The 25,855-nt window shown below is 35.9% G+C and overlaps 1 protein-coding gene across 1 annotated transcript in view; it reads right to left on the bottom strand.

Annotated features, from left to right (window-relative positions):
• The window catches only part of LOC127962605 (uncharacterized), a 384,402-nt gene that overhangs the window by 342,399 nt on the left and 16,148 nt on the right, over window positions 1-25,855 (bottom strand). The window contains exons 2-3 of the mRNA XM_052562232.1: window positions 12,549-12,826; window positions 12,152-12,463 (exon numbers count right to left, since the gene is read on the bottom strand). Of these exons, the coding sequence (XP_052418192.1) occupies window positions 12,152-12,463; window positions 12,549-12,826 (590 nt within the window). The remainder of the gene's footprint in view (window positions 1-12,151; window positions 12,464-12,548; window positions 12,827-25,855) is intronic.

Here is a 25,855-nt window from a genome sequence, read left to right as displayed (position 1 = left end):
AAAATTACAAAAAAAAAGACTGACTAAGAATGCATTACTTTGCACTTGTATAGAGATAGCATTCAATAAAACCTTGAAGCCTTGAAAACACATAGCTTACTGAAACAAGCTTACTGAACACATAGGACCTAGCTTACTGAAAAAAAGTTCTTCTTTCAGATGAAAATAACAACAACTTGATGTCTAGCATTAAATAAAAAAGGTCACCCAAAATACTTGTTTAAAGCAATTGAAAGAATACAGTAACCAATGTAAACTTGAGGGCTTTAAGCTAATACAGAGAGTGCTTTTCCAAAAAAATAAAATAAATAAATTAACAGTAGGAGCCAGCAGCCTGTCATGGAGAAAAAATTTTTTCCGAATGCTCCACGTGTAACTTTGGCGTCCCGCCCTTTTTCTATCGTGTCTAATGATTTTGGTTAATATGCACGAGGGAGAGGGAGAGAGAGAGAGAGAGAGCGAGCAAGACAGCGCTCGTGTAGTTTGAAGACTGAGTGCACGAGCGCGCGTGAAACTTTGGTGTTTCGCCCTTTTTCTATCGTGTTTAATGATTTTGATTAATGTGCACAAGGGAGAGAGAGAGAGAGAGAGCAAGAAGCGCTCGTGTTGTTTGAAGAGTGTGAGTGCGTGCGCAGCCGGGCTCTCTCTCGTACGTGCCTCGTCAGGCGCAGCAGTCATTCACTCACCGATCAAATAAGGCTTTGACAACCGCCAAAAAAAAAATGATCAATGCAGAAAAACCCCTGGATTGGTTATATAACGTTGGACAGAATGTTGATCCAGTCATCGCGTATATTCAGCGCACATAAGGTAAATGTTTTGCAAACGTTTTTTAGAGAAATAAAAACAGGTCGACGAATTGATGCGCATATTTTGCGTCTACGTATTTTTTGCGTCAACGTCATCGATGACCTTCGACGCGTTGTCCCAGCCCTAACAGAGAGACATCACACACCAAGACAGGGCAGGGGTCTCCAACACGTCACTCGAGACCAGTATCTCACAGCCTGATTGGAGGCAGCTCGCCAAGACATATTGACAAATTGCCCATTAAGTTATTTTAATAATCGCATGTATGTATTTTAATTCATTAAACCCGTATTTGATTATCGTGATTGAAAAAAAAAAAACTCAAAGTAAATACAGTTCAGCTTTAATCAAAGTTATTAAGAGTCTCACGCAGGCGCAACACATAATAGATTTGTTTTGTGTTAAAAAATTAAGGCAGACTGCTGGGGGAAATAAATTAAAGAATATATGATTTCACTTTTTGTGTGAGTGCATAATAAGAAAACCGAATATCTTCTGAAAAGTTAATTTTTCATTTGCTTTCCATCTTTCCTCAGTGTAATGTTTTGTTTACAGAGGTTACCATGGAAACGGCTATGTTCTGCAGTTCATAAGCGCCCTCTGCTGTCAAACTGTGGATTTACAAATTCATTCAGTCTGACATATTTGTGTTCAGACCACTGCAAAATCAGACCTGGGGCCCGTTCTTCGTACGTCGCCAACTCAGTTAGCTGGATTTGATTATTGACAATTTGACGTGATCTTGGATCATTTGTTTCTTCGAAGCTCATCCCGGAGCTGCTGTCATAGCAACAAGTCCGTAAGCTTAAACCTGCTCGGGAGCAGCTTATTTCATGTAAACATGATTAGATCGCTTCTTTTCAACCAGAACTGATACTCAAAATATGTCTTCTACCACCGCTACTTTATTACAAAAGTATCGTACTGATCCAGGGACAATAATTTAAAATAATAATAATTTAAAAAATATGACACTATAGAAACAGACTGTTTTACTCACTGAAATATTTGTCATAAAATTATTACTTTATAATTGTATTAGGGTCTTACACACATGCTACACAGATAATAGAGTAATGCATTATTTTGAGTGATGACTGCTATTATGAGTGCCTTGATGGAGCGCAAGAGATGCAGATAACATAATATTGACCCTTAAGAAACTTTCATAAATGCCATCACGTAGCAAATCTGTCCAAATATAAAATTATGTGAATAGATAATTTCTACATTGAAATGAAAATGTAAAGACTGCACAACTATTATAAATTGCGAATCTAAATAATTGGGAATCATGAAAAAAATTCTAATAAAATCAAAACATGTATCTATTATCTGTTTCATGTATCTATTATAACATTTATGTAGTTTTGTTTGCTTGGCTGTTTCCTTATAAAAGTCCAGAAATTTGTCAAGTTTTTCATCTGGTGTCGTTTTAAATTATATGACGTCATTACATTGCCATCTTGCCACCAGCCAATCGCTGCACTGCTGATCATGGTTTCGAGTATCGATACATATCCCCTTTTAAGACAACACATGAACGCGCAATTATCTCAGATAATTCAATCCAGTGATACTAATCATACACAAGAGGTGTGTTCGAAGAACCCAATTAGCCGGATCAGGATTAGCACGATGATATCATCTTGGATGTGTCATTTGATCTCGGATGTAATAAGCGATGTACGAAGAACGGGCCCAGGGTCATGGGGGGCAAAAACACACATAAAGAGTCCAGCGGTGTGACATACATTGGGCCTTATATACATGTAAATACATGTAATGCAGACTATTCATTCTATGAAACATCTCTGTTGGTCACTTCAATGTAAAGAATCAAACCAGGGGCCTGTTCTTCGTACGTCGCTAACTCATTTAGCTGGATTTGAATGTTGACGATTTGGCGTGATCTTGGATCGTTTGGTTCTTCGAAGCTCATCCCGGAGCTGCTGTCATAGCAACAGGTCCGTAAGCTTAAACCTGCTCGGGAGCAGCTTATTTCATGTAAACAGGATTAGATCGCTTCTTTTCAACCAGAACTGATACTCAAAATATGTCTGCTACCACCGCTACTGTATTACAAGAGTATCGTACTGATCCAGGGACAATAATTTAAAATAATACTCATTATAAAAATTAGTTAAAAATAATATAAAAATTCTGTGTAGTCGATAACAGCCTACTATAGACAGCCAGTTTTACTCACTGAAATATTTATTTGTCATAAAAGTATGACTTCATAATTGTATTAGAGTCTTACACACACGCTATACAGATAATAGAGTCGTGCATTATTTTGAGTGATGACTGCTATTATAAGAGTGGCTTGATGGAGCGCAGGAGATGCAGATAGCATGATATTGACCCAAACTTTCATTAATGCTGTCAAGTAACAAATGTCCAAATATAAATTGAAATTTATAGACAATTTCTACATTGAAATCACAATGTAAAAACTGCACAAATATTATAAATTGCGAATCTAAATAATTGTCATGAAAAAAATAAAAAAACATGTATTTATTATCTGTTTCATGTATCTATTATAACATTTATGTAGTTTTGTTTGCTTGGCTGTTTCCTTATAAAAGTCCAGAAATTTGTCAAGTTTTTCGTCAGGTGTCGTTTTAAATTATATGACGTCATTACATTGCCGTCTTGCCACCAGCCAATCGCTGCACTGCTGATCATGGTTTCGAGTATCGATACATATCCCCTTTTAAGACAACACATGAACGCGCAATTATCTCAGATAACTCAATCCAGCGATACTAATCATACACAACAGGTGTGTTCGAAGAACCCAATTAGCCGGATCAGGATTAGACCGATGATATCATCTTGGATGTGTCATTTGATCTCGGATGTAATAAGCGAGGTACGAAGAACAGGCCCCAGAAATGCATTGGATTCACAAGGACTTACCTGAATGACACTGTCATCTGTCTTAAAATTCAGAGTGCTATATTCTCTCTCTTCACTGTAATGATGAGAGATTTTGTGCTAGTGATAACACAACACTCACTCTGTGTAATAAATCTCCAAGCAAACTCTGTGTTTAGAAACGTGAATGGTTGATTGTGATTCCCATTTGGCCATTTGATTTTATAATTGAATTAATAATTTAGCATTTAACGTCTCACAAGATGCAAAAGTGTTTAGAAGTTGTGAAGAGAAACAATTTCACAGAAATCAGCTCATCAGTTTTGGTCAGCAAGTCGTGTGTATTTAGTTATTGAATTGCAATTGAAGATAGATGTAGGCTTTTTTTTTTTTTTTTTTTTTTTTTTTTTTTAGCTGACATGTGCCAAACCACACACGTGCAATTTACTTCAAAAAAATTCTGTTGAATCTGATGTGAACAAGAAATTAATTGCTGAGATGTAAGCAATCAGTTCACCTAATCTCAATCGTCATATAATTTCAAACTATGTGATTCATATTGACTATGATTTTTTTTCTAAAAAAAAGTAAACACAAACATTCAGCCATAAATATCTGCCAAAAAAAAAAAAGCTCATCTAGTCGGCTGTGAGCCAGCTTTGGCTTCTGACTCTTCCAAACTAGATCAAGCTGCTTAGTAGCATGATCCATCACATCCAACATATCCCTGTATGTGTGGCTGGGAATGACCGATGACAACTCAGTGCTCACACTCTCATCATCGTCACCAAACACATCCACATCTACATTTCTGTCCCTATTACTAGAAGAGCCCAGCAGGATCAGATGAGTCCAATAACAGCGTCTCTGAATCCTGCTGTGCACCAGAGCAGAAGTCTTGAAAGATCCATACCTTTCTCAAACTGTTCCGCAAGCTCAATCTGCGATCCCCATGAGCTGAGTTTCCACTGTGCCTCAGCAGCGTTCACACACATCCCATACAGACACGTGACCAGGGTCAAAGCTGGGGTCAGCAGGGCCCCGGTGCAGGCTGTACCAGTGGGCCCTGTTTGAAAGTGTTTCATTTGTATGTTTGTTCTATTTATTTATTTATTTGTGCTATTTACGCAATGTTTTAGTTTTTTCAAGTTTGTGTCAAGGTACAGATACCGAATAATTTAATGTAAAATAGCACTGCATTGTCTTCAGTGTAAAAATTAAACATAAAACCAAACCAAAATGTATTCAGACAACTTCAACATTTCTCACATTATCACAGTTTATTTGCTATAGTTTAGAAAATGGTAATGAAATATGACTCAGAGTTTAACTGTGTGAGAACAAATTAATCTTGATAATGTCAGATAACTTTGATAGAAAGATATTTAATGGATTACAATCAACCAAAACTACAGACATCTGTTATTATGACAATATTTACACAACTATCAATACTTGTTTGACCAGTTAGCAAGCAATGCTTCTTTGTGTTCAGTCTATGGTGTGAAATGTCACATTAGTCAGGTTAAAGCAGTGGTTCTCAATTCCAGTCCTCGCGATCCAGTACTGCTCAGCACATATTGTATGTCTCTCTTTGTTAACACACCTGCTCCGTGCATGAACTGTGTTCTGATTGACATGGTTTCTACACAGTGTTTACTGCTCCCTAGTCCCTGAGCAGGGGAAATCTGTTGAAGTTTACTTCACTTCGGAACATTCAATCACGGATTTGCATTACACAACGTCCGTCTGCACACATGGACAAGTGTGACATCATATATCTCTGTAAGTAAATACAATTTAAATTCATGTCTCGCACACGTCAGTGCACTTTGAATGGAACATATACGTTCGCTTCGAACTGGAATCATGGCGGAATGTCCTGTAATGTCCACTTCACAGGGCACTTGTGTTCGAATAGAACAAATGTATGAAGCAATAAGAGAAACATACAAAATGTGCAGAGCAGGGGTGTGAGGACTGCAATTCACAACCACTGGGTTAAAGTGTCTGAATATTAAAAAAAAAAAAAAAAATGCACTAGTAGTCCACTATATGAATAATTTTTTGGTATAATGTCACGTTTTGCTTTATTTTTGCTAAACTCACTTCAATGAATTATAGTGTCCTATCAAAATCAATAAGTATAACTGGAATCTGAATAATTGTTGGTTTGACTGTACATTAATTCTTGTTAAAATTACATTTACATTACATTTAATCATCAAAAGTGACTTTCTGCTTCTTTGGGATGGCACAATCAAGCGACGTTCACTTGCAGAACACAAGCTTCTAGAGGCACATAAGTCTGAAGTAACACATTTAGGTAAATGGGTGCAGAGCCAGTGGTAGTTTTGTAGGCAAACATCAATGCCTTAAATTTTATGCGAGCGGCTATTGGAAGCCAGTGCAAATTGATAAACAGAGGTGCGATGTGTATTCTTTTTGGCTCATTTTTGGCCAGATTGGTTGCTGTCAAGGAGGTCGTTGTGTGTGAGAAATGTAGAGACTTGGTTGAACACAGCTCGTTCAAGTGTTTTTGCAATGAAAGGAAGAAGGGAAACAGAAAAAAAAAAAAAAACTAAAACTACAGAGTGATTCAGTCAAGAGCAGTGAGTGATTTTCTGGGATTAACAATACAGCAGCTAGCAGCTAAACTAGACATGGTAATGGCCGTAGCCAAGCCTTGGAAATTAGTGAGGTCCGTAATAACCCCCTTATTATAGAATTGTGCTATAATAACCCCTATAAATGCAGCTAAATATATACTCTAACTCTTGAAATGATACAGAAATATAGTTGTTTTAGAGGGATGCTCATTTTTAAATCATACTATTTATTGCATCAAAGATTGTTAATACTTTACTATGTTTATGGGGTGGATAATTGTATCAGTTTTTTTATTATTCATGCAACCATACATATTGGTGTTATAGTTTTATTTATAACCTGATAACATGGTGCTCTTATGAATGTTTATAGCATGATTGTGAAAGTTTAACTACTATACTGAATGATGTAGCATAGACTTCTTAATAACTAGTGTTCGCGTATTTCATTTCATTCTGTACCCTAAGTTACTTGTTTTACAGATCTCTGCACTAGTGTTAGACAGCGTTTTGATAACGTTTCTGACAGGTAATATATTTTTTTTTTTTTCTCTTACTGAATGTCATGGACTTTTTTTGATCGGAATGTCTATTTACTTCACCCATTAAACGTGTTATTTTCCCTAACCTAATGTGTTATTTAGCTCCAGTGGAGCAGTGTCACGATTGCACACACAAACAGAGAGATAAATATGCAGTGTTTTATTAGGGGAATCCAAGAATCAAAATCCAATCAGGCAAAAGGTCAGTATCCAGACCTGGCTCGACTCACGGGGAGCATCCACGGGGACCTGGCGGCCATCTGGTGTAGTGGCGCTGGGCTGGCGGCCATCGTGTCTGGAGAGACGGGTGTGGTCGGTGTGTCCCATGGAGCACAATGGTGTAGGTAACTTGTGAACCCCCAAAAGTCCAGGACCTCCTGCCCCTTCATCACCCACAGAAGAAAAGGGTCATCCAGGCAGGTGTTAAACAGGTCCTTCAGTGCCTCATCATTATACCCCAGCCCTACTGCCTTTGTACAAAACTTCTGATCCAAACCACCCACTTCACTCCCCCTTTGATGGAGGGTGGTTAGGTTCAGAAGTCTCCCCCTCCGCTCCTCCATGCAGGCTGGGGAACGGATACTATGGATGTGCACATCGATGACGCAGTATCAATATATCGATACTCAGAAGCTTCTATTTTGGTATCAATATTTTCTGCAAAGTATCGTATACTTAATTATATTTATAATTTTTTTATAACTAAATGTTTTAAGCAGTGTGTGCAGGCCAATCAGGAAGGTGTGTGTATGATATAAAAAGAAAAGGTCTCGCGAACGCGGTGGTATGACGTTAACAACGATTGGTCTGCGGCTGCGCGCAGGGCAATGTGCCATTCACCATCACAAAACGGCATGCACGGCCATGACTCACGTGAAAGATAACAGCAGTACCGCTACTCCCTATATCCAGAATACGCAGTCTGCGTAGGGCACCAAATCCCAAAGGAGGCACCATCCCAGTTGCTCAAAAAAAAAAAAAAAAACCTGCACCATTCTCCTGTCCACGCTCACGACCACTCGCACCTCATGTTTGCGGCTGAATGTTCATAATTTATGGATGGACATCTATGCCTGGGTAAAGGGCTCACATGGGCTCAAACACAAATTTGAAGCTCAATAGCATTTGAGCAGTGTTGGGAAGGTTACTTTGGAAATGTAACAGGTTACAGATTACAAGTTAACCTGTTTAGAATGTAATAGTAGTGTAACTTTTTCAATTACTTTATAAAAGTAATGTATTCTAATAAGCATGTGATATATTCTGTGTAATAAACTCCTGATTTTTTTTTTTTTTTTTTTTAACTGCTGTGTCTTTGTATATGATAGTTTTCTCAAAATAAGTAAAATGCACATGAAGTGACACATAGCAGTTCTAGAAATTATGTTTATGTGCTCGTGTACTCCTATATTGAGGCGGCAGAGGTTGAAAACACTGCGAGCTTCAGTAGACCTATGTGTATTAAATTAAACCATGTCTTTGCCATTAATTTACAGGAGGGGCGGACTGGGAAAAAAATTAAGACTGGAAATCTATACTTTACAATACAATACTCTACAATACTACAATATCTTTATAGAAAAATCTTAATATTAAATGTAATCCCCTTTGTAATCGTTAAAAATTTCATAAGTAACTGTATTTTAATTACTCATTTTTTTCTTAGTAACTGTAACTAATTACAGTTACAATAATTTTGTAATTAAATTACATAACGCCATTACATGTAACTAGTTACTCCCCAACACTGCATTTGAGGAGAAAGAATTGCAGTCATAAAACAATTGTAATGTGTTCGTTTAGGTGTCAGCTACAATGCACACTTCATACATTTTTATATATATATATATATATATATATATATATATATATATATATATATATATATATATATATATATATATATATTAAAATAAATTAGAAAACATTTAGGTAAAAATGAGGCCCGTTGATCACTTTCAGGCACATTCCTGAATGTAAAAATTTTAATATTTTAATATATATATTTACATTTAAAGTCATGTGTGTACAGGGAGTACAGGAGTGGGCTGAGGACACAGCCCTGAGGAGCACCAGTGTTGAGGGTCAGCAGGGATGAAGTATCGTTGCCCATTCTGACTTCTGCCTGTCAGGAAGTCCAGGATCCAGCTGCACAGAGATCTGTTTAGTCCCAGAGTCTGGAGCTTCGTAACAAGTGTGGCAGGCACTATGGTGTTAAATGCTGAGCTGTAGTCCACAAACAGCATTCTCACATAGGTGTTCTTATTTTCCAGGAGGGAGAGAGCAGTGTGTAGGGTGAAAGCAATAGCATCGCCTGTAGAAGGGTTGCTGCGATATGCAAATTGTAGCGGGTCCAATGACAGACAGCACAGAGCAGATGTAGTCTCTGACGTGGAAGAATAAATAATACAGTATAATCTCTTCTTTATTGGACAAACATTTTCACCACAAATTGTAGACCAACCAAAAAAAAACAAAAAAAAAACAACTTATAATCATGTTGAACTGTGTTGTGGAGAATACAATCCTTCATGTTTTTGCTTATTTAGGGTAAAGAGGAAATATAAGTAAGGATTTGTCTCTGCATTGAAATGATCCATAAAATAAAAATAAAAACATATGTTAATATATTGTGATAAACTGGACTATTAAAACATTTTAAATCTTTTTAACATTTTAAAATATGTTTATTAAGGTACCTGTCTCAATTTGATGATGACTTTATTTAATATCATATTTAAAGCAGTCTGTATAATATGGATTACTGTAAAATGACATTCAGCTGTATGCAAATATCTATAATATCCATAAACATTAAAATAATTGTTTCTGTAATCTTTATAGTATACACTGTTTGGGTATTTTATTGTAGAACTGTAGACATCTCGATTTCATTTTGGTGATGAAAGTTCTTCCTTCCTAAATAAATAAAATCAATATAAACACATTACTGGCCTTTTTTCTCACAGTCATGATTCAGATTGTTAGAGATCAGTGTGAATCATCAGGTTTTGTGACGATCAAAACTCACCAGCTCTTCTCACACAGATGATCTGAAGAAGAATCACAGTAGGAGCAGCAAACACTGCAATCTCTACAATACTCACAATCACTACAGGAACCATGTGTGGACAGAACAGAGAGAAAGAAGAGAAGAACAATAATCAACATCACTACAGGAACCATGTGTGGACAGAACAGAGAGAAAGAAGAGAAGAAACAATAATCACAATCACTACAGGAACCATGTGTGGACAGAACAGAGAGAAAGAAGAGAAGAAACAATAATCACAATCACTACAGGAACCATGTGTGGACAGAACAGAGAGAAAGAAGAGAATCAATCCCTGAAACTGTGAATTGATTATTAACAATGAACAATTATTAACAAAGCATTTATAAATTCACTGATAGTTTCAGCACAGTCATTCATTACCTCTGATTAATGATCCAGCAGTCATACAGACTACAGTTTCTGATGCTGTGTCAGCTGCTTCTGTGGATCATGAACATTAGTTCAGTTCAAACATCATGTGACATCAATAAGACATGCAGACACTGTAAATCTGTGAGAGCTGAAGTCATCTCAGTGTTTGAGGTAATGATCATTTATTTATTATTATATTTAGAGATGCAAAAACCATATCAAACATAAAGATTGCTTGTATCCCTATTTGGCTAAACTCATTATTTAACTATAAAAGACAAGTGCAGGAGAACTGAAAGACTGCTGATGTGTGTCAGTGATCATGTACCTTGTTCTGTAGAAGCTGCTGTAGTTTGACTTGATTTCTTCTCAGAGTTTGAGCTGCTGACTGGAATCAGTGTTGAATCAGCTGAAGCTGCAGAAGACGAATGATCAGAATATTATGAATTATCTTTAAATATCCTAACAGCTGCAAGTAAGACTCAGGCAGATCTAACTAACAAAGACAGTTAAGAACAAGGAGGAGAAACACAGTCAGACATAAATGAAGAAATTTAAGGTTAGATGCATTCGGTTTAAAAAAGTTTTTCAAAGGCATGTTTTGCTGTCTACTGTCCCCCTCTTAACCCCCTTTTTGAACATGGACTTGAAATTGCACTATTAAAAATTTTAATTGTTATAATTCATGAATGTTTCTTTGTAATACGACACCCTCACTAAGGGGAGGAGCCTGCTAACAGATTTTAAAATACCTGAGGTTGTTCTTTTTTTTTAAAGAAGATAAGCAGCATAAAAATAAATAAATAAATAAATTTAATTTAAAAAATGAAAGTATAAAAACGTTATAGAAGTATAGAAGTTAATATTTACTTTAGTGTTTTTATTTTAAATAAATAAATATTTTACAAAATAGGTTTTGATTCAAAATTGATATAATACCAAATCCATGTGTCTAAATAATATTGAGTTTAATATAAAAAATGAGGTTCCTCTACAATTTTGTTCAGGTCTTACAGATATTATACTAATACTATACTATACTTTTTTTTTTTTTTTTTTTTTAATTTTGATGCATTTTTCAGACAAATTTTTACACACAAATGTATGTATTAATTTCTCTCTCAGTGTTACTTCTATCACAAAACATAGAATCTTGATAATCAGACCTTTATAATTATATGTATTTTGACGAGATGTATTTTGTCATGATTATAAAAAGTTTTGATTCTAAAAGACTGTAATACATTTTGTAATATGACACCCCCACTAAGGGGAGGAGCCTGCTAAAAGATTTGAAAGTACCATTTCCATAAAGTGATGTCTGATTTAAAAAAGTTTTTTATCTATTTATTTATTTATTTATTTATTTTGTAGGATGAATTTTGAGGTTTTAAGGTTTAAAATTGTATAAATAATTTATGATGATTACAAAAACCTGTTAGGTAGAAAGTAAAAGGTCAGAACTCCTGTTATGACGTATCTGTTGTCATAATTTAATCTATTACTGTTTCTAATTGATAAAAATAAAGAGGAGTCTTAGACCTTTCCAATTATATATAGTTTATCATGATCAGATCAGGATTTAATCATAATATACTGAAGTGAGCGTGTGTCAGTTTGCGGGGTTAAAGAAATGTAGTGTTGTTATCTGAACACATGTCAGTGTATCTGAGTGAGGTCTTCAGGTCACAGTAAACATTGATCTTAACAGCTGATTCTGGACCTGCTTGTGTAGGAGCTGAAGCTGATTTAGAGCTGGTGACTGGAGACGGTGGATTTGTTTCGCTTGGAGCTGGAAAAGATGAATGTTCAGATACGTCATAGACTACCATCATATTTAAATGACTGATGATTAATTGTTCATATAAATCATTTACTTGGATACTTGACAGTATATGTGGCTGAGGTCTTCAGTTGATCTCTGTGTTTAAGCTGACATCTCCACTCTCTGTTGTGATCTTCATTCAGGAGTGTTGTATTCAGAGAGATGAGACACTGTTCTGAGGAGAATGAGATCTGAAATCTGGAGTCTGTCTGCAGATTCACACCAGACTGATTCACCCAGATCAGATCAAGACCATCAGAACGGACTGAAGTATCACAAGAGACTAGATCATCATTATATAACTGACAGGAGAGAGTCAGAGAGCGACCTGATCTGATCTCAGACTGTGAGGGTGATGAAGACACTGAAACAGAAAATCAGACAGAGATTACATGACAATATTACTGTTTAATTCAACATATAATCAGAATATTCACAGAAACACTGACCATGAAGAACATGCAGATAAACTTGTGCATCAGCTCCATGTTGTTGTTCATTCACATATTGTCTGCAGAGGTAACGTCCACGATCTTCTTTTGTGACTTTCTTGATGTTCAGAGAGCAGTCAGAGCCCAGACTCAGTCTCTCGTGTCTCTCTGTGTCAGTCTTCTTTATTCCTAAAGCAATCAGTTCAATTGACCCTGACGGTCTGCCATAGTTCCAAAAAGTTGATGTGCAGCCAGGAAGAGCATTATTACAGGACAGACGGACATCTTCACCAGAACTGAAGACACGAGTCACTTCTGTTCCACTATTACCTACAGATAATAATAATAATAATAATAATAATAGTAATAATAATAATAATAATAATAATAATAATAATAATGTGGGTTAATGACTTGATTATGAAATCACTGATTCTTGAGACAAAACATATCCAGCTTCTGTAACTGTGTGTTTAAAAATGAAAATATTTTAAATTTAAATGTTTTGATTAATAATAGAATGTATTTAACAAAATTATCCCCTTCAGTTTAATTTTATAAGTAATCAATCACATTTATTCAGAACACTTTTCTTTTCACACACATTTATTGTTCAATAAACTGACAACATTGAACATTTGTTTCTAAAGTATGAAGATTGACAGTCTGCTTCACACAGAAACACTCTGAACACTGTGATCAGTCTCTCCAGATGAACACAACACTTGAGGCTGTAGACATCAAACTTGGACAGACACATCTGTAAATGCTGCAGTGAAAATGCAGCCTTGTAAGTGCAACCTCTTATTAAAAAGGATCCAAAGTCTTGGCTGTAAAAACACCATCAAATGTAACAACAAATGGAAAATAAAATAAAATCAAGTCTGTGTAATTCAGCTCTGCCTACTCTGTGCTGTACAGCAGGGTGGTCAGTCTAATAGAGATGTGAAGTTTTTGAACGATACGTTCATTTTGAACAAATTATTATACCATACTTTGTATTGTAGGCTTGGATTATTATATAGCCTAGTGTTTATTTACTGATATACAGTCAAAAAGACAAATTAAACTATTTTATTTATAACAGCGTTTTATTTATTTATAAAGTAATAAAACACCACAGATCCTGAAGGACTGGCGTAACATATGCACGCAAAATTGCAATTTGGCGTACGCATTACACGCAATTTGAAAGTGTAAAGTCGTGTTATTTATACGCAGATAGGTGAGAACGGGTTGAAAAAAGCACAGTGACAGAAATGTCAGAAATAGCAAATAATCTCTGACTCTTATTGTGTTCTCACTACATCTAAAACAGTGTGTCAACAGAGAAGGTGTATTAAACTGTTGTTTTTTATGATGAAAAAGAGCTTGTTTTCTCAAAAGAAACACTTAATAATCTCTCATATTAATGTGCGGTTGTTTTTCAAGGACACGTGTGTGTTTCATAAGGTTTTAAAGTAGTGTCCTCTCTTTCTGTCAGCAGCGTCAGATCTTGATTAAAATGTAAAATCATCAGGGAATCTGAGGGCAGCTGTCTCTCTGAAGGACCCTCGTCACATTCCTCCTCTGCAGTAACATCAGTGACTACGTTTACATGCTGTTAAAATTCGGGTTATGGTCGGGTTAAGGTCACTATTTGAAACATTCAGGATAACCCGTTTACATGCGTGAGCAGAGAGAGTTACTCCTGTATACATGGAATGTGTAATCAGTTGCCAATATCCCAATGTAAACGGCGACGCACGGTTAGCGTCTGGATGTAAGACGCAATATGCGTCATTTCCGATTCTTCTTCCTGTATCCAAAGACTCAAAAGAACAAGATTCCTTGCGAATAGAACATGTGCAGAACACACATTTTGATGGGGATATTCCGAAACGCGTTTACAAGACCAAATATTCGGGTTAGAAAAGGGGTACCCCAGGTACAATATCCCGGTTTTTGCCGGTGTTTACATGGCCGTGCGCGACCAGGTTATTGCTAATATCCCGGTTTTGAACGGGTTATTGGCTGCATGTAAACGTAGTCAGTGTCACTTTATAGTTTTACAATATTTTAAATCTAATGTTAATATTTCCTCTGTCACAACCATGATACTTCAACACCATCTTCCAGTTTCTGAGAATAATATTAGAAATATTTAGATCACTGTATTCTCCTGAAGCAGGTTCTGTCAGCATCAACAGAGAAAACAACAGCTGCTTCATCAACTCTATTAGTTTTGTGAAAGAAATGACAAATTTGTCACCACTGTCAGATGTCACCAACACCGTATGATTTTCTGTCTGACTTTAGTGACGGACCAATGATGGAGATGACATTCAACATGAAGTGATCATATTTTATACATAATACAGCTGATTTATATTCTGATCATGTGTGTTCTGATATTCTTTGGAACATGTTCAGATGTTTAAATGTGAATATTAATATTCTGCTGAATGTAAGAGATAAACAACTAATGGGTTTATTTCTTCATGTAACTGTTTTTAAAAGTTACCGTGTTACCATAGCAACAGACATAATATTCAGAGAATATAGAAAATAGATTGGTTGTGTTCCAAAAATTATAATCAAAATTATCATTGAACAAAGTGTAATAAATATTAACATACTCAATGTTAGTTGTGTTTGTTATGATACAGTATTTGATTTGATGTTAAAATGACTACAAATGCAGGTTTTTGTCACCATCTTCAGATTAATATTTTGATAATATTTCATTATGATATTTTATATTTGTTGAGGAACTTTTTGGTCACATGTGAAAATGTAATCTGTCTAGCATGAGAATGTGTTTGGAAATGTTAAACATCTTGATTGCAAAATAAGTGATGGCAAAGTGAAAAATCTAATCAAAGCGTAGCTCAGGAGCTAAATATACTAAATATACATTAAAGAAAAAGTGACTGAATTAAAAGCACTTAGAACAGTTTCACTAACAGCAGCACAAACCATCTTTTAAAACAGTTCTGTCAGGATTCACTAAAGACAGTGAATTAGCGCTGGACAGATGTGCACAGATATTTTTGTGTCTGATCTTATTGAATATGCATTTCTAGGAGTTTCCCTTTCAGATGCAAATTTGTGGGAGGAGAGTATTCAAATGAATCACGCAACACGTTTACTAACATTTGCGCTCGTCGTCCCCACCATAAGAGTTTTTTTATTTGGTGGGGGTGGGGATTAGTCTCGCAATATACAATATAAATACACAATACATTTGACGTGACATACAGCCAAGTATAGTGCTCTGCATTTAACCCATCCAAAGTAGCCTACACACACACACTATGAACACACACCTGGAGCAGTGAGCATTAGGGTTACCACCCATTCCTTAAAATACAGAATCGTCCCGTACTATTTGAGGATAAAATAGCGCGTCCAGTTTTGAATCAATACGGATCATGCAGATCATACCGGCATTCTGTAAAGACTCTTCCTATTCTGCCCCTGATTGGGTAATACTAATAGCCATTGTTGGATTGATTGGTTTGTTTCATAGACATATACATGTATATATCTATGCGTTTGTTTCAGGTTCACGGCCAATCAGAGTCGGAGGAGGGCGGGTCTCTTGGCAGAGAGTCGATTTGAAAGAATGGCAGAAACTGCTCCAGATACAGCTGTTCATTGTTTGTTCATGTTAGTTCACAGTGAATTAACTAATATTAACAATATTTTAATAAAGTATTATTAAATGTGGAAATTAACATGAACAAAGATGAACAATTGCTATATAAGTGCAGTTCATTATTAGTTAATGTTAATTAATGTAGTTAACTAATTAAACATATTTTAAAGTGTTACCGATTTGTTTATTACGGTTAAGGTGTACAGCCAGACACATAAGCATTATTTTAATAAGAGATAAGATAGATATATTTAATGATAAAAAATACAGTGCCTATGTGAAGCAAATGAACAACTAAACTAATTTAAATTATTGCATTCTTCAATAGGCTACTGTAGAATTAACTATTAGACTATATAAAATAGATTTACTTACCCAAAATAAAAAGAAAATAATAATAATTGTGTTTTACATGAATTTAGAAATGTTTGTAGATCGGTTATTTATTATGTGGTTTCACTGTTTGGATGGTGTTACTGTCTGCAAACAATGACAAATATTTTATCCAAAATCTGTGTTCACACCACCTTGTACAATTACAAAAATACATTAGCAATTAATATTTTTATGAAAACATTTTTTAAGTTGTGATTTACCACCACTGGCATGTCATCGGACCTTTGTTCACCGTGGCCCCGAGGGGTTTATTTAGGTCCAGTAGGTGGCTGTTATGAATGAGTCTGTCAGTCAGCAGAATATTCAACCATTTCTGTCCAAACGTCTTCATTCAGGAACTAACTATAGCTATCAATATGTCAATCATAGCTATTTCAAGAGTGAATCCTGCATTTAAATGCCGATGTAACATTAATTCCTGAAACATTGCAGTGTGTATGTGACCGTTGATCTTAGCATGAAAAACTAGTTTTATACAATTCTGAATGGATTATATATGACACAGAAACAACACACCGAGCACTCCCTTTATCATTACTAAAAGCAGTCACTCATCTTCATCAAGATCTCTAGCACACCAGAACCAGACCTAATAATAATTTAATACGAAAGCTCCAACATGGAGCTGATAAATATAGTGGAAAGATATATATAGAGAAAATTACCCCTCTAAAGTGTCAGTACGAAGCTTCCTCTTTCCGACCGCGAGTGGAGGTTTATTATTCTCCATTTTTAGCTGAAGTTAGCTTCACCAGAGCGGCACCAATCAAGCGTCACGTCATTGATTTTCTGCGATTAGCGGTCTTTAGAAGTGGGTTGGGCCTTTAAAATTTAAAGAGACATGACAACTAGCCGATAAACAAACTTAATATAAATCATTGTTAATAATTAATTCACGAAAATTAACATATCCATTGAATGAATTTAATTAATTTTTTCATTATAATTTTTACTCAAATAAAAATATCTGAGGGACCCCTAAGTCTATTTTTCACTTCTTATGGGGGTCCCGTATCCCCCAGCCCCCCTTCAGTTCGAGCACTGGGGGAATGTTATTCCCTCAACATAAGAAGTTGTGGCAGTGTGCTGTCTGTGGTCCTGTCTGATCCCACACCTGCAGTAATTGACAGAATAATCGACAGTATTTTACAGTAAGACTATAGTTCTGCACCCGACCCGGACCACAAACGTATTCTTCTACATGAGGTACACAAAGCTTCAAATCTTTGTTCAAATTGTGAATAGCAGGAAGGTAGTCTTTTTCGCTGTCGGTGCAGAGGCGGTGTGCAAGCAGTCATGCATCAAACTTCACCAGAGATAAAAACTTTTTATCTTGATCTTTTTATCGACTTTTACCTATTACCGGGCAGATTATTAATTGTTATTATCAGAAGTGTCAGGTAACAAAGTGCAAATACTTCGTTACATTAAGTGTAAATTTTGGTTATCTATACTTTATTTGAGTAATTTTTCAGCCGACTTTTTACTTCTACTTACATTTTCATGCAAGTATTTGTACTTTCTACTTCATACATTTTAAAAATAGTTTCGTTACTGCTAGTTCATTTCGGCTTGTTTTCATTTGTCATCATTAAAAATAAAAAAAAAAATAAAAAAATAAGCAGATAAACCGCGCCATCTGGGGCCTGTACCATGAAGCTGGATTAGCTGGCTAGCCAGGTAAGTTTCAGTTAAGTTGGCACCAATCCTTGGTTTTAGGTACCATGTAAGTGGCTTGGCTTTTAGCTGCATTCATTGCCATAGTAACTTACACTCCACGGCTAACCTGCTCCAGGGCAGGTTTTGTTCTGGATTCAAAATCTCAAACTGAAGATGAACCAATCAGATGTGAGAGAAGTGACACATGTCTGAAACAAAGTCACTCCAGTTTATCTTGCTCCAAATTAAAGGTCACTTATGCTTAAAAAAAAAGAAGAAGAAGTCTGGCTTTAATGATAATTACAGAATCATTTTATGATTTATATAATTATTGTTATTCATATTATTATTTATCTCTTACAAGCAATTTTAGTTTAACAGTTATTATAAATTATTTTAAATAAATATTAATGTGTACAGATCATGTAATATAAATAAGCTGTAGTATCAAAAGATTGAACTATTTAAAAAATTACAAATCTTAACTTACATGTTCAAGTCTCTATCACTATATATTTTCAAATGTATAAACTAAGTTAACAAGTTCCACTTGTGACTACACTGATGGAGCAAGATCATTTATTTTATTAGTCCTCCTTCATTTTTCATATGACATTTAAATTTGTCATAATCTTTAATCTCTTAACCTTTAGCAAAACCTTTAGTAAATCAAACTTGCTTTATGTTGCAAGGCTCGTGATTGGCTGTTCGCCAGTGATGTCACACATTCATGTACACCCTCCACAAACTCAGGATCAAAGCCTGAATTGACATAGAAAGTTGATAAACAGCATCATGGTACCAACAAAGCCGGTTTGGAGAGGTTTGGTTTTGTCAACTCAAAACTAATCCTGTAACTCTGAATTTGTTCAGCTACCATCATGGTACAGGCCCCAGGATGGAATTAATTTGATTATGGTATAAACATAAACCATTCTGACACCCTATTGGTTTGTATACGATCCATCGCACCTGCACATGACACAAATCACATCACACCCCAATCAGGACATAGCCAATGTTGGGTTCATTTATCAAAAAATATATTTCTTAAAAAAAAGGGTTGTGTATGGAACCGATATCCGATCGCCTCAGAGTCAGTCCCCTAAAATTTCATATGAGACCGGTGTAAGACTGGTCTCCTCCCCGTCTTTCAGTGCTCTTCAACCCGCAGACCGCGGCGGAGCAGTACAAGTGCACTCAAACACAAACAGAGGACACAAGGTGTGTGTTTATCGATAGATTGTTAGAATATCTGTATCTGTGCAGTTCTTTGTCATAAATACAGTTTACAAAAGGTCATGAGCCGGTTTCTCATCTACTGTAAAGTTTTTTTTTTCACAGCTGTTTCCTTCAGCGAAAATCTAACCCTTAACACATGTGAACGAACACACACTTTAATTACACTTATTTAAATATACTTAATTTAATCATAAGTACTTTATACATGCACTACTGTGCAAAAGTCTTAGGCACGTTAGTATTTCCACTTAAAAGAATGGTGTTCGGCCAGTTATTTTTATATTTTGCTGTAGTGTGTCAGTATAAATTGTAAGACTGCTTGTGCATTCAAAATCGCACTAGATTATTTATTAAAATTAATGGCAAACTAATACTGACACACTACAGCAAAATAACTGGCTTAAAACCCTTTTTGGGGTGAAAATACTAATGAGCCTAAGACTTTTGCACAGTACTGTATTTTAAAAATGACATTGTTGCTACTTTATAAAGAATGAGCATACAGTAATTCACAGAACTGATTAAAGACAGTGACAGACAGCACTCATGTTAACTAAATATCAGAGTGAGTGACAGAGATGCAGTAGAAACATTATGTGTGGTTTTGTATTAAATAATGACCCAGATTGTGAAATACATTAGCCTTAGATTAAGGGAAGCACAACTTGGGAAATGAGAGCATCAAAGGTGAAAGCTATGGATTTATTTTAAATATTTGTAATGTTCTTTAATATTATACATAAGGCACTGGACCTAGAGCTGTAGTCAAGTCCGGCTTTGTCGAGTCCAAGTCAAGTCCAAGTCCAGGACTAGTCGAGACCAAGTCAAGACCGAGTCCAAAGAGGTTCGAGTCCAAGTCAAGTCCAAGTCCAAAAATTTCGAGTCCAAGTCCAAGACCGAGTCCAAATGAAAGAAAAAAGGGTCCTCTTCAAGACCACATACTTAACTACTGATAATGTTTGTGATGCGAGATACAGCATATCTCCTATTCTAAGAAAATAATTTTACATTATTATTTGTGATGATCAAAAAGCATGTGCAAAGTAACAACTCTGTAGGACAGCGGTCTCCAAACTAGATCCTGGATGGCCAATGCCCTGAAAAGTTTAGCTCCAACTGGCCTTAAAACACCTGGAAGATTAGTGTGTCTAGTAAGAGCTTGATTAGCTGGTTCAAGTGTGTATAATTAGGGTTGAAGCTAACAGGGGCGTTACACAAGATCCTGGGCCCTATGCATAGGCAGTCCTGATGGGCCCCCATGGCCCCCACCCATGAAAATATCCAGGTAAAAAATATATATTTCAGATTCATACTTTTCAAGGGCCCTCTCTTCCTTTGGGGCCCTGGTAATGAGTACTGGTTTTACCCCCAGTCCGACCCTGGGAGCTAAACTTGGATAAACAAACAAAGTTTGGAACTGTAAGGTCAAATAATTTTTATGTACTTTATTTTTTGTTGACATTATATCTGTGGTCAAAAATGTATATGACTATGCCTAATTGGCACAGTGCAAAGACACACGCAAAGCTCGGGATATGACAAATGCGCGCAGCAAGGCTAGAATGGATACGTTTGGCTCTACTGGGCATGCGCACATAAATACAGCGACATTTTTGTCATACTGTACTAGGGCTTGCATAGACTAGTCGAGCTCTGTCGGAAACAATCGACTACTCCAGCATGCATTAACCATAATGCATACAAAGTGTGCACAAAAAGTAATTTTTTTTTTTATGAATGGCCTAGAATAAAATAAGTAGGCAAAAAATTTGTAGTAGGCCTATATTTTATTCCATGTCGTTGTAGATCACAGGCTAAAGTAAAATGCAAATGGTGTTTTATGAATAAAGTTGTCAAGTCTGCTTTGTCAATAACTGCAGCAGCCGGAAAAATATAATATTATTTATTTTATTTTATTATTAATTTAATTAATTTATTATTATTATTATTATTATTATTATTATTATTATTATTATTAGTATTATTATTATTATTATTATTATTATTTTATCTTATTTTATCTTATTATTTATCTTTATCTTATTGCAAGCACCACTAGCAAAGAATTGGCAGGATTAATAAACTCTGCTGTCTGCCGCTTCTCTCCTGGTGAAGATGAACTGAGTTTGCGGCTGCCGCTTGTCGGTGCAGTACAAAAGGGATGAAAGGGGCGTTTCAGCGCCGCCCACACATTCAAACAAATATTAAAGCATAATCTGATTTTTTACCCACAAACAAAAATACGAAAAATCCAGCTACATTTTCCTTTTCCCTTTCTTAAACAAAACGAAAAAACGAAAATCAAACAGTTTCTCATTTATCTTTATTCATTTTTAAATAGAAAATCGAATGACCAAAAGATACACGGACCCTGAATACTCGGCTAAAGCTGACAGAGTCTGGTGTTTGCTAGATAACAGGTGAGCCAGGGGATCAGCGCCAGAAGTGAATGTAAACTTTATGAGTGAAAAGAGAGCAAATCAAACACCGCATTGTTGTTGCCTCTCTGTTTATCTCTCAGAAATCAGAGCATTGCAAGAGTAATTTTACCTATAAATATGTATATATTTAAAAGGCAAATATTGAAAGCTTAGGCTACCATGATACGAATGAATGGAAGAAGCACAGCGCGCTCACCAATCAAACAGCAGCGCTGCGCATCTCAGTCTCTCAAAAACCAAATCAGTTCTCTCTCAAGAGTAGGCTAATAATCAGCTTCGATTCGGATACATTGTCTACTTGTCCTACATGTTTGCATATTTACCTTTTGCTGGTTTGCGTGGAACACACACATCTGTTTAGTGAAGTTCATTAACATTAAGACTCGCTCAAAGAGTTCTGCGTAATGAGAATGTGTGCATTGAATGGATTCAGTCGTGTTCAAATGATCACTAAACGTTTTTCATGACATCTCTCTGCTTGCATGATAAATATTATTTTAGAAATTAATAATTATTTCAGTTTAACACGACATACTTGTTCAGTGATAACTACGAAAAAAAAATATAAAAAGTCATAACAGTCTTATCAAGTAACTGTACGATGTTGTATCCGAATGCAGATAGGAACATTTTTTTGATTGTTACAGATACAAATACTGGCTGTTACATAAAAATGTAAATATGCAATGTCATATATAAAGTTTTTAAAATTTGCATATGTAATTGTTGCATAAGGCTATACATTAATACGTGTTTATTGATATATATATATATATAAAAAAAAAGGCTATCTAGGTGTAGACGTAAATGAAACACAATCTAACAGGTAGAAAATTAAATTAGAAACATCTAAACTTTTCAGGTCGCAGTAAGTGCACCACTGGTCATGCACATCCTTTCCCGGAACAATACTGAAAGCTAAGGCAAGATGGAGAAACAGATGATCATAGTTGTACAAGGATAGCCATTTTTTAAATGAATCTATTAGCAGAGCTACTGCAAGTGATTTTAAGTGCTGGAATTCCATTTATTCTTTGCTGAAACTTCTGCGTCATCATGGAGAGCGGGTCATGGTTGCCCAGCAACAGCAGACGCCACTGGAGCGCGAGCGCAGATTACAGAGTGCTTTGGAAATAAGGAGAGCGGTGCGCCTAGCGTTTTCCACACGTTTTCAGTCGCGACATCATGCAAATGTGGTTTTGTTTTGAAGGAGAAATTTTTTATTTTATTTTTTTGCTGGACTCGGTCGAGACCAACTAGAAGACTTGGCGAGTCCAATGGCCAAGTCCGAGACAAGTCAGAGTGCAAATTCATCAAGTCCGAGACAAGTCCGAGACGACAGAAAAATTACTCGAGTCCGGACTCGAGTCCAAGACCGGACTCGAGTACTACAGCCCTACTTAAAAGTTATTATTTCTCACTGGCTTGTTTACCAAATGGGTGCTTTCTCTATGTCCTCCACAAATTAAGCTACTGTAGGTAGATCGGTAATTAATGACATATGATTGACAATGTTGTGATAAGTAGGCTATGCCAACTTTGTAACTTGTTACTGCAGAAGTTTCAGCAAAGAATAAATGGATTTCCAGCACTAAAATCCCTTGCACTAGCTCTGCTAATATATTCATTTAAAAAAATGGCTATCCTTGTACAACTATGATCATCTGTTTCTCAATCTTAACTTTTAGTATTGTTCCGGGAAAGGATGTGCATGACCAGCGGTACACTTACTGCGACCTGAAAAGTTTAGATGTTTCTAATTTAATTTTCTACCTGTTAGATTGTGTTTTATTTACATCTACACCTAGATAGTCTTAAACGTACCCTTTACAATAACGAAATACTAATTATTGTTGTACAGTATAGGGGCTGCAAGACTACTGATTTCTACTAGTCGATTTGTTTTATAAAAATGATTGAGTTACTCGGCTACTCGTGGTTCATGCTGTTGTAAATGAAAACACATTAAATAGTTTTTTTTTTTTTTTTTATCAATAAACGCGTATTAATGTATATGCAACATTTACATATGTAATCTGCATTCGGATACAACATCGTACAGTTACTTGATAAGACCGTTATGACTTTTTATATTTTTTTTTCATAGTAATCACTGAACAAGTATGTCGTGTTAAACTAAATTAATTATTAATTTCTAAAATAATATTTATCATGCAAGCAGAGAGATGTCATGACAAACGTTTAGTGATCATTTGAACACGACTGAATCCATTCAATGCGCTCATTTTCATTACGCAGAACACTTTGAGCGAGTCTTAATGTTAATGAACTTCACTAAACAGATGTGTGTGTGTGTGTGTCGCACAAACCAGCAAAAGGTAAAGATGCAAGGACAAGGACAAGTAGACAATGTATCCGCATCGAAGCTGATTATTAGCCTACTCTTGAGAGAGGTTTTTGAGAGACTCAGACGAGAGATGCACAGAGAGGCGACAACAATGCAGTGTTTGATTTGCGCTCTTTTCACTCATAAAGTTTACATTCATTCACTTCTGGCGCTGATCCCCTGGCTCACCTGTTATCTAGCAAACACCAGACTGTGTCGGCTTCAGCCGAGTATTCAGGCAGAATAATTCCTTGTGCGTTATTTGTTTTTTAAGCCATTATCCGTGCCATTCCGAATAAGGTATTCGGCTTCAGGCACAACCCTAATCATTACATTGCATATTGTATTTTTACATGCAACATAGATAAGGTCATATAGTAACAGCTCCACGCAGTATTGTAATTCTAAAATTCACGTCGTACTTGCAAACACGTCGTATTCATTATGGTTAAAGCATGCTGGAGTAGTCGATTGTTTCCGACAGCGCTTGACTAGTCTATGCAAGCACTAGTAAAGTATGACAAAAAAATTGCTGTATTTATATGCGCATGCCCAGTAGAGCCAAACCTATCCTGATGGGGGCCCATCAGGACTGCCTATGCATAGGGCCCGGGATCTTGTGTAACGCCCCTGTTAGCTTCAACCCTAATTATACACACTTGAACCAGCTAATCAAGCTTTTACTAGACACACTAATCTTCCAGGTGTTTTAAGGCCAATTGGAACTAAACTTTTCAGGGCATTGGCCATCCAGGATCTAGTTTGGAGACCGCTGTCCTACAGAGTTGTTACTTTGCACATGCTTTTTGATCATCACAAATAATAATGTAAAATTATTTTCTTAGAATAGGAGATATGCTGTATCTCGCATCACAAACATTATCAGTAGTTAAGTATGTGGTCTTGAAGAGGACCCTTTTTTCTCTCATTTGGACTCGGTCTTGACTTGGACTCAAAACTTTTGGACTTGGACTTGACTTGGACTCGAACCTCTTTGGACTCTTTGGCGCGGCTAAGCTTTTGTTCTTAACGGAATTTTTTTTTTTCTTATATTACTTTTACTTTTATACTTTAAGTAGTTTTTTAAACCAGTACTTTTACACTTTTACTTGAGTAAAAAGCTTGAGTTGATACTTCAACTTCTACAAAAGTCTTTTTAAACCCTAGTATCTATACTTCTACTTGAGTAATGAATGTCAATACTTTTGACACCACTGGTTATTATGGAAATGTCTGCCTTGAGACAAACACCTCCACTACGTGAGAAAGCGATTCCTGGATGTCATCATTTCGATTATCTCCTCAAAATGATCTCGTTGCCACGTTTTCACTAGTTAATATGTTGTGGCCACGACAAAACTATCCTAAGTGAAACCGAACATTTCTGCTTCTGTCACCCTTAATGCTTTATTCGACTTTTCAGAGATCATCTACTCTTCCCTGTGGATAACCTCTGACCTACTTTCTCTACGAACTGAATTTCTGCGTATTGAATTTTTAATATTGAATTAGATTTTATGAATTTCTTTTTCATATTGAAAACTTGAAGCTGTATTTCCAAAAACTGGATATTTTCAGTCTAACAATTCAGAACAAAAAG

This window comes from Carassius gibelio, chromosome B7, assembly GCF_023724105.1.
Source record: "Carassius gibelio isolate Cgi1373 ecotype wild population from Czech Republic chromosome B7, carGib1.2-hapl.c, whole genome shotgun sequence".
In the NCBI taxonomy this organism is placed as follows: Eukaryota; Metazoa; Chordata; class Actinopteri; order Cypriniformes; family Cyprinidae; genus Carassius; species Carassius gibelio.
The sequence above is the reverse complement of the archived record's forward strand: the minus strand, read 5'-3'. Positions and strand labels throughout refer to the sequence as shown.